Source organism: Poecilia reticulata, linkage group LG3 (genome assembly GCF_000633615.1).
Source record: "Poecilia reticulata strain Guanapo linkage group LG3, Guppy_female_1.0+MT, whole genome shotgun sequence".
Taxonomy (NCBI): Eukaryota; Metazoa; Chordata; class Actinopteri; order Cyprinodontiformes; family Poeciliidae; genus Poecilia; species Poecilia reticulata.
In genome coordinates, this window is record NC_024333.1 from 30,728,084 (window position 1) to 30,738,818 (window position 10,735).

The 10,735-nt window shown below is 37.8% G+C and overlaps 1 protein-coding gene across 1 annotated transcript in view; it reads right to left on the reverse strand.

Moving 5' to 3' along the window:
• LOC103462895 (CUB and sushi domain-containing protein 1) overlaps positions 1 to 10,735 on the reverse strand; it is a 221,121-nt gene that overhangs the window by 188,265 nt on the left and 22,121 nt on the right. Inside the window, exons 5-6 of the mRNA XM_017303877.1 lie at positions 7,303 to 7,384; positions 3,416 to 3,540 (exon numbers count right to left, since the gene is read on the reverse strand). Of these exons, the coding sequence (XP_017159366.1) occupies positions 3,416 to 3,540; positions 7,303 to 7,384 (207 nt within the window). The remainder of the gene's footprint in view (positions 1 to 3,415; positions 3,541 to 7,302; positions 7,385 to 10,735) is intronic.

Consider the following 10,735-nt stretch of genomic DNA (forward strand, 5'->3'; position numbering starts at 1 on the left):
CACACACACACACACACACACACACACACACACACATGCAGATAATGGTACGCACATACACCATAACATGATGTGACAGGGACCCTACAGTATGTGTCTGAGCACAGGGACTGGCTGTCTGTCAAACACACCAACAGTTCAAGGCCAATACTGCTGCAGATATTAGATGTGTGACATTATCCTTTGGACATTTGCTGTCAGAGCAAGTGTGTTTGCGACTGCATGTGCTCACACACTTTGGGTGTGTAAAACCAGCCGTCTGCCTTTTCATTTCGTGGCAATAAAGCTAACAGGGTATTGTCAGTAAACATGAGAGCAGCTTGCATCATCGCTCTGCCACGTCAATAAACAAAACCATGTAAAGCTAAATGATATTGTTTTTCATGGCTCCTTGGAAATACATTTATACAACACTTGTAATCTCAAATAAAAACTAAACACCATAACCATTTACAATTTAACACGTTCTCAGATGCAATAATTTGTAATACAGCACATTGCGAATGAGGATTAAAATGTTATTAGATTGTTCAGCAAATCGTTTTCCTCTGCAAAGACTTTGGTAATGGTCACTGAGAGTGCTTAAATTAATGACTTTTACAAGCTTTCAAAAATATACTGGTTTAACAAACAATTCAGAAGAATTACCTTAGAATTACACACAAAGCAATCACAAAACATTCAAAGCGGCTTTATTGCAATATGTTTGCTATCATAAGCAACGTTAAGCTCTGAAGAAACAGGACTATTTATTATTTTAGCTACATGTATTATTTGTGTGGCTACATTCTGATAAAAAGGACACTGGCATGTAATTCCAATGCAGCAGAGGAACTATTAAAAATACATTTAAAAATTCATGATGTCACATTTGGATTGCACTGCTTTGCTGTATGGTGAGCTTGCAGGATTGGTTTTACTCCGGTATCACCTACAGCACCGCCGGTCCGGTTTAGCATAGGGGTTAACTCTGCTACTTCCAGGTGAAAATGCTTGGCTAAGTGTCTGACAGGGTTAGACAAAATGATTCATAACCCCTCGCTGAATCGCACGGATTCAATTTACAGTTAACATATAAACATACATGGTTTTCCTTGTTTGTTTGCTTTGGCTTCTTTCTTCAAACTTGGATTTGTCTCGTCGAAGCTGAACTTTGAACAGCATCATCAAGTCAGGTCACAGTGAGGGAAGTAAATACTGTAATATCATGTCTAAAATCTTCTTGAGGAATAAGTTTCAGCAACATATCACTCAAAAAGCATTTTATGATGCATAACACCAGAGACCTCTCTCAAGAACTTTGCAACCTTTTTCTTGCAAAGCGCGCTGATGAAAACGGTTACAGATGTTTCAAAACATCTCAGCGATGCACTGAGAACCAAAGGGACAATAAGCTGGAAGAGCAAAGAGCTTCGTTTTACCACAAACAAGTCAGACACTCTTTGCAATATTTTGGACATAGGAATCAGCAGGAATCAGAGTCACCGATCCCAATAAAACAATAAATAATGCATTCAACAACCTTTACGCATATTCACCGCACCAAACTTAGTTGCATTTGCGAGTTTGTTATTATGTTTGCTGTGAAACAATGGACAAGCCAGTAAAATACCAGGAGAAAATTCTGGTCAGATGAGGCCAAATAGGGACTTTTTGGATGTTATTTCGTACATCATTTGGAAAAAGAATAGCGCTTGATGTCACCAAACCGACAGCTATTGGCAAAATATACTCAGACATTCTCAGAAAGAATGTAATAGGATTTTGAGCAAGGTTCAGTTCTCCAACGCTGTCAAGGGAACTCTCAAGTTGTTCCAGAGGAGGAAAGTAAAGCAGCTACAATGGTCCAATCATCCATCCATCTTGATCACATTAAAAACAATTGAAAAGATTCAGATATGAAAACCCCTCAAAACCTTCAAGATATGAAATCAACTTGGGCCAAAATTACAGAAAGTTATTTGTAATGTCAGTCTAATAATCTTTGCTGTATGTAGTATGTATATATTTTTTTACTAAATATAAAATACAATAACTGGTCAATATTTTGTTATTATAATTACTGCTATAAAGCTTCTTTAATATTTTTCTTGAATAAGAAGTTTTAGATGATTCAGGTACTTTTGCTAAGGTCTTTCCAGTGATGCCTGACATTTAGAAATAAAAAAAAAAAAAAAAAAAAAGTAACTTGTCTCTTTGCAACATTCTGTTTAAGTTTAATTGGTATGGGCACCGTTTCATTATTTTAGCACATCTAAAGTTTTTTGTTTATGCGGGGTTTCATGTGGATAACAGTTTGACTGTTTTCTGCACGAAGCACCGAGAGTTTGACTGAAAAGTCTCTCAATATTCAGTGCTCGTCACTTCCAAATAAAATACCATTTAATGTTGATAAAATGAACTGCACTCAGTAAAAGTTCCTCCAGGTAAAGAGCATGCTTGTGATGTTCAAAGTGCTCTTGAATGTACTAACTTCTAATCTGTTTGCACGTTGGTTCGCACCTCTTTTGGCTGCCATTTTCTTTCATACTGAGCACAGCTTTCAACATAATAAAATGGGAAGATTTCTTTTTACATTTATATCGCAAATTAATGGATGCCTTGATGATGAACACATTTATAGACATGCTATTTGACATTTGCATAAATTTCATAGCATTTGGTTGCTTTCCAGCTTAATCTGATTTATTGGCATTTTTGCAAGTTGCTCTAGTGATGACATTTAATACTATCACATTTAAGAATTTTTAAAAACTTTCTTTTGCTTAGAGCATATTTTTTCTCTTTCAGAGATTCATGTGTTTAATTTGAAACAATATCTAATAAAATAATTAAATGAACCAAAAACATTACAAGTTGTTTATTTCTATTTATACTTGTTTGCCGATTTAGATCTATGGTAATCTTCTAAGATTGTTAACAGTTTTCAGTAACACTTTATTTGAAGGGGTGTGCATAAGACTGACATGACACTGTCATAAACATGACATAACATCTGTCATRAACATAAAGAAGTCTTTATGAATGTTTATGACTGTTGTCATTAAGTGTCATTTGGTAAATAATGACACTTTTAATGCTAAGTCCATTAAAAAAAATGCCAACTTTGCATGATTTTGTAAATTAAGATAATTTAATGCAAAGCTTGCACTTTTAATGGACTTTTAATCTGTCATTAGATATTTTTCCACTGGTTATTAAGAAGGGTGTAAATGATCACAACATGGCAATTAAAATAAAGTTAATAAAAACAGATGTGTTTTTTTCCAGTATTGATATTCTTTATAGGTAGTTTGATTATGTTAAATCTAAACCTATCAAGAGGTACGAATAATTTGGTGCCAACAGCTTTGACATCTGCGACACACCTAAAGAAATAAAAGCTTGTTTCAGTGAGAGTCATGTTAAAACTTACTTCTGCAGATGGGTCTGTGGTCGCTCCAAGCAGCCAGAGTGTCAGTGACCCGTTGACAAGTGATACTTTTAGATCCATGCAGTACATAGCTGTCATCACAGCTGAACTGGACGCTTGAGCCGACCCTAGAAACAACATCAACAACGTGTTAAAAAGGAGTGCGAGAGTGAGAAAGAGAGTGAGATTTCAGGCTTTACAAAATCACTGTGAGGAAGATGGCCGTTTCTCCATAATTAGTAGATTGAGGTTTCAAGCCACCTTTTCCAGGGTTTTCTTTTTGTTTGTTTGAATCCTATTCGGTCCACTTGTCGTGGTTTTTGTCTCTTCACTTTCCTACTATTGATCCACCGTGATCTCTGCCAGAAAGTCTGTATGGGACCTTTTGTGTGCAACTTGATGTCTCAACCCTGATGATGCACTATAATCGGTCACTTTACCAAAAATTCAAAACACACACTATGATTTACGATAGTGTGTGTTATGAGACAAATGAGACACAGGCACATAGGATTTACCGTATTTTCCGGACTATAGAGCACCATGGATTCGTTCATGCCGAGCAGCAGCTCTATTTCCCTCCTGTACTGCCAGATCTTTAGCCCTCAACTTAAAAGCTGCATCATATGAACTTCTTCATGTTGTTTCCATGATGAGGGGGTATGAGTTTGAAAACATTTCTCGGTAGTGCCTGCTGCTAGCATGTGCTTGTTCTAAATGAAAATTAGCACTTTCTTCTTTGATTTCCAATTTTGACTTTAAAATGATTCACTTTATGTTACAGAGCCCCCTGGTGGTTGAAGAAAAATCCAAAGAAAAGAAGCACCAGGCTGTAAGCCGCATGGTTCAAACCGAAAGAAAAAAGTAGCGGCTTATAGCACGAAAAATACAGTAATGGCCTCTCTAACTGGCATCTCAATAAATTTTATAAACGATTAAAATGTGATTGTCAATAAAAGTTTTGCTTGGCCTGAGAACGATTTCAGGAAATAGAGTACAAATAAAATGTCTATCTTTCGTTTACATATGTGAAGAAAAAAAAACATAACTCAGCTACTTCTGATGTTAAGCGGATAGAAGGCAAAGAAAGAGCATCATTATAATCACTTCTGCCTAAATAAAATAATGACTATTTTTGCTGATTAGGTGACAGGCACCCAGGGGTGACTCACTGTATTTGCCAAACAATTTTTTAGTGGCTAGATTCTCAGATAAGAACCCTCCCTTGCAGTTCTTTGTGCGTAGCCCCTGCTTGACTGGACCCTGGAGAGAGGAACTGGGACATGAAAGCAGCCCTGGAGTTTGACCTGAGGCTGTAGCACAGCACAAGCAGCATGTGAACACATCGAAGCAAGGTTGCCTGAATACCCCAGTGTTACTAGACAGTTTTCTACAAACTAATAATATATGTAATAGTACTACAAATCATGTATTATAAGACATGGCAGATATTTACTTTTGATCCAATGGCCTGTGTAGGATCTGTTTTTGTGTTTTAGTTATCGATATTTGGATAGCACTCATTGGATCCAGTCAAGGCGTAACAAAATAAAACAACAAAAACACAGCTGCGAATCTTCTACACACAGTTTGCAGACCTGGATTTGAGCCTGAAATTTTCTTTTGTGTCATCAGTCTGGTTAAAAAGTCAAGCTCTCTCCACAGAGTCTTGTCTTGGAGCCTTTGCTATCCTCAGTCACTACTGTACTGAAAAATTATGAATTGTTGCTCTCGGGCCGGATGTCTCAGGAGAACATTTGTTTACAACAACTCACACTATTTGGTAGAAGTACTTCAACGCAGGAGGATTTTACCATAATATCAACTGTATTTAATGTAATTACATTCAATGGTGAACCACAATGTTGAATAGTTTTCTTTACCGTTTCCTGTAAAACTGGCAGGCTAGATGAGGACAGCGTTAATCAGCAAAGATCAAGTAAACAAATCTTCCAACTGGATTACCAAAAGGTGTGTAATCCAACACAGGGTGGATATTTTCAAAACAAAGCCACAAGAAGTCCTGTTAAGTTTAACTCAAACCATGAAAGGGGAGAAGCAGGTACGTGAGAACAACGTGCTCTGATAGGGTGAGATCAGAATTTGATTTTAATGCAAACAAGAGTAGAGAAAAACTAACAATACATATTGTCTAAATCCCACCATCCCCTGGTTAGAAGAGGTCAGGGCAAGCATCGTGCAGCATGTGGTGAGAAGCTGGTCAGAGCTGACAGGGGAATAATGAAAGAAAACCTGACACGTGACTTAGCAGTGGGCTGAAGTTTACAATCCAGCAGGACAACGACTCCAAAAATAGAGCCAGAGCTGCAACRGAATGGTTCTGATCAAAGGATATTCCTATAATAGTCAAGGTTCAGACTTGAATCTATTTGAGAGTCTGTGGCAAGACTTGAAAATTGATGTTCACAGATGCTCTCCATCCAGTCTGATTGAATWAAATTTCAGCCTTATGATGTGCAAAGCTTGTCRGAACATACTCTAAAAGACTTGCAGCTCTAACTGTGAATACAAATAGACACASTCCTTGCAACGCGCTTTATCTATTTGTAAAAAAAAWTTATAAAAAATACTTGGAAATCATAAATCCCCTTTTTTCACCTTAATATTACAGTGCTCTGTGTGGGGTTCATCACATAAAATGTCACTAAAGTCTTAAACTTATGGTCAAATTGTTACAAAATGTCAAAAAATKTTAAGATATATTAAACATTTTGGACATTTATATTTCCATGTACAGCAATATTAAAATCACATGTTGAGGATTTTTTTTTAATGTCGTTAAAAACAGCTGTCATAATTTATTTACTCGTTCTAACTTGTGAGCACTCATATTTGAAAATGTTGAAATGTCATGGCTATGTGAAAGAAAAGATCATCTCTGCTCGAGGATCTAATTTGCTCCCTGCTCCTCTGAAAAAAGGAGGCGTCATKTCAAAGCATCAAATAGTTGCTGTCGTTAATGTTAATAAACTTTTCAGCTTTCACCGACGCGAAATTGTTATTCTTTCTCAGCTCAGTGTCAGCAGGCTTCTCTGATCTTCAGTCTTCGGACCATAGCCCCGGTTCACTGGCAGGCTCAGTGGTGTGGTCTGTTTTTATTAGCTCCTAGCACCGCTTGAAACCAAAACTCTGACGGTGTAAAAAGAAAACAGTGAATCTTTATCTGAATCTCCTGCTGTGGTTTAGGCTTTATGTTGTTTAGAACAAAATCAGATGTGATGAGATAAGAGGCTGGACAGACTTTGGATCAGCATGCGACCCTGACAACATAAGAATGTTAATTGGGTACATGTAACAGAGTAAAGTGAGCTCCACCTTCGACCCGACAAGCCTACCTTACCATTTTGTTTACATCTGTTTGTTAATTGCAGACAATTATTTGCTGTTCTTTAGGTGACACAAACCAACCATCAAAAGACTTGTCTGACTAACATGCAGTAGATCTTTTTTAGAGGATTTGAAAGSCTAAAAATATAAATTAAATCAAAGGTTCTTTAAGCCTCGGTGGTTATRTCACATATCCCACATCTAAAAGCTAGTGCTATAACAACAACAAGTTCCCGGCAAACCTTGATTATTTTTATAACACTTCAGTCTCCATTGGTTTGTTTGTGTGGGTGGTAACAATTTTACGTGGGTGGCAAGTGGCACAGGACGTAGATTTTGCCTGCAGAACATTGCGGAGTGAACAGAGTAATTAATTTTACCTGCCAGTGGTCAAAGCACCTGTTTTCTTGCATTTCAATGATTTCATTACCAACTTCAGGCTAATACACGGAGTCTACTCCAGTGTATTGTTGGAGACTGGAATGATCTTTGGCCAGTGAGTCGATCTGGCCGTGCAGCTCTGAAAGAGAAACTGGACTTACTGGAAGACTGAACCCATCCTTTTGCCATTTTCAGGAACTCCGGGATCTGGACAAACGTCACCAGCAAGGCCGCTCTGGCTCACTGAAAGAAAGAGAATGTTACCAGGAAATACAACARGGCTATACAGTATTTACAGAACAAATTATTTAAAATATTTAATCAATATGAATACAGGCAACTGTAAGCAATACGTCGGTTTGTGAAGAAGATCAGGACATAACACAGTTCTCAGTCTCAGGAAGGAAGAGAGGGAAGTTGAGAAAGTGGTAGCAGGAGAAGTAAGAGGAAAAGAAAGARATAGTTTTAATTTGACAATAAGGATCCACAATATTAGACATATGGAATTTGCTGACTACTTTAAATTTTATAGCCAAAGGAAAATGATACAGCAATATTAGTGACTTACTTTTTACTTTTTTCAAATAGATTGTCCCAACTCAATGCAATTGTTTTGTCCACTCATATTTATGATCCATTTTTATTCTTAGACATACATMATGGGAAAATATTATTTTACAAGGTGCAGAAAATAAAAAAATTCAAAGCTAAATGTCCTTGTGTAAAAAAGTGATAGTCCCTGGTTGTGCCTCCCTTAGCAACAAAAACCGCAGTCAAGCGTTTGCAATAACTAGTACTGAGTCTTTTACAGTAATCCTGGCCCACTGCCCACTCATCTCTGCAGAATTGTTTGAATTCGTCCACGTGGTCACGCCCCAGCATCTCAATTCAGGTCAAGACTTTGACTAGGTCACTGCAAAGCATTCATTCTGTTTTTCTTCAACCATTCAGAGATGGGTTAGAGAMCAAGTTTGTTTCAGCTGGAGGTCACAAACAGATGGCCGGACATTCTCTGACGCGTGGGCAGGGGGGAGTCAATCACTTTTTCACACAGAGCCATGAAGGTTTTTATTGTTTTCCTCCTTAATATTAAGCTCCTGCGTTTAAACACAGCATGTTAATTTGTGTTGCCTTAGACTAATGTGATTTGGTGTAGTGCAAACCTTTCTAAAACACTGAACATTTACTTTGATAAATTAAACGTCAGAGAGGGGAAGCATCTAGTTTCAGTTGTACATAGTTTTAAGTGAAGTGTTAAACATCACATCAATGTCTAATGATATTTTGATGCCATTACGCATTATTGGTAAATGTCAAGTTATCAGCACTTTTCCTCTACAATTTTCCTTTGTTCTTGCTTTGCATAGTAATAAACGACCTTAGGCTGATTCTGGTGAATAGTTTTACTTTACAATGAAATCCATAAGCATTACAACTAAAGCCAGATTTGAAAATGTTTTCTAAGAGCATTCACGAAATGAAAAAGATCTCTACATAGCATGYTCTWMCTCCATCCATCCATCCATTTTCTGTACACCCTTGTCTCTAGTGGGGTCGGATGGGTTGCGTGCTCTTACTTTCACAAGTTATTAAGTTATTTAGTGCTTTCAAACTTCAAGCTTTCAAAATGTTAATATCGTGCCTTCAGCATCTTGCTTCAAAGTTTTATTAAGCAACAGACCGTTAGCATTTTTTATTTATTTTTTTAATGGGAAGTAACTCTTGTGCAGCTTAAATAATCTAGGGTGACAATGACACAAAGGCTTAATAGAAGCAATGCAAAATTAATTTCATAAGGGCTTTGCATAAAATCAAAATGACAGACTAAACTTTTAAGTTATCTGCAGAGATTTGAGCGTGAGAATGCTTCTCACTTCTTGGTGCAGTGTATCATTTTCACTTTGAATCATCAATCTGCTTAGAGGAAGTTTTAAAACGGCACAAATGCAAAACACATGATAAATTGTATCCATCTTCTATTCAGAATATTGCATTGGTTCTCGAGCAGCTGGAAGCACCTGCGGCATGCCGAACATGGAATGTGAATGTAAATTAGACCAGACAACTTGACAGAAACCAGTTTAGACCAGTTCTGTCGTAATGGAACTCTCTGGATGAATAATATTGGTTAGAAAGTCACAAAAATTTGAAGGGAAAGGCTTGCTCAAAGACAGCACATAAGTACAAAGGAGGGAGAAAAAAAAACATATCCTGCAGGGCTTTAAATATAACCCGAGGAAAGAAACGTCTAGCCTTTTTGGGCTTCCCTTTTTCTTTCTACCTGTCCTTTCCTATATCATTTCTCTCATTTCTTTCCTCTTTCTACTTCTGCATTCYCAGTAAGCTCGGCCTGCTTCTTCGTCTCACACACATTAGCTGTAATTTACAAAGGGAAGCCGAAGTTTTGTGCATCCCAGCATAAAAGATGGATGAATGATTTGCCGTGTTTGTGTGACTGCATTTCGTGTGTGTGCTCTGGGCTTTGTGCGTGTGTAGACATTGTGTGYGCATGTTTGTGTGAGATATGATGCAAACAGAACAAGCTGTCTTTTTTGCTCGACTGTGTTTTTGATGTTCTGTCCAAAAATCATCACACAAACATTCAAATGCACACTTTCTCTTTCAGTATCTCTCAGTGCGCTCGTTCCATCTCCCGCCCATGTTCAAATGGCATTCATTGGCATCAAACACAAGGTTTATATTGCAGAAACAAATCCAGCTCATGAAAACAACATGAGATTGTTACAGGAAAAAGATGACAAATATGACTTTTGGGTTGATGTCAAAACTGCTCACGCTGACTTAATCCCATATTTGCACTTAAAAGACTATTCATCATTTAAACACAAGCTTATGATGCACGGCGTCATTTCAATATCATCAAAGTGTCTTCAGCAAACGTTTCATCTCTGAAAGTCAACTTTTTAGGAATTTGCGGAATATYTGTTTCTCTGTGGTGACKGTCTGTGCTGACCCTGCTTTTTAGAGATTTATCTCATTAAGTCACTGACCTCCTGCAGCATGTGCAAATKATTCAGAATGCAGCTTGGGTATAATATACTGAGGTAAACCTTTGCACCAGTGGTGCGCTGTGCAAGCTCCTCCTTCTTGCTAGTAACTTCACTCCTCCCCAGCAGTTGGGGGGGGAACAAACTGAGGCATAGTTATGCTTAAACCTACAGTATGTAGCTATTTTTTTGAGACTGTATTGTGACTTTATGGTATGATTTATAAAAATAAATAAATAAATAATTGCTCCTCTGCCTTCTCCCAGTGCTAACTAGAAACAACCAATCAGATCCAGGAGGAGAGTTTTAGCGCTCATCAATCGCTCATCCTCCCCCTTGATGTGTGCTACGCTGCAGCTAGCATAGCCTGTTACGAATCCTCAGTCTAGTTAGCAYGGCCACCAATGATGGCAGTTAAACGGTTTTCCTGTAACAGTAAGTTGACTCTCCGCCATTAGCGCATGAGTTTGATCGACGGTGCCAAGCCCCKTCTCAAGGCTCTGATTGGTTGTTTTTGGTCTGGAGCTGTGAATTTCTTCAGATGGTAGTAGCAGCACTGGGAGGACGTGGAGGAGATCGATCTTTT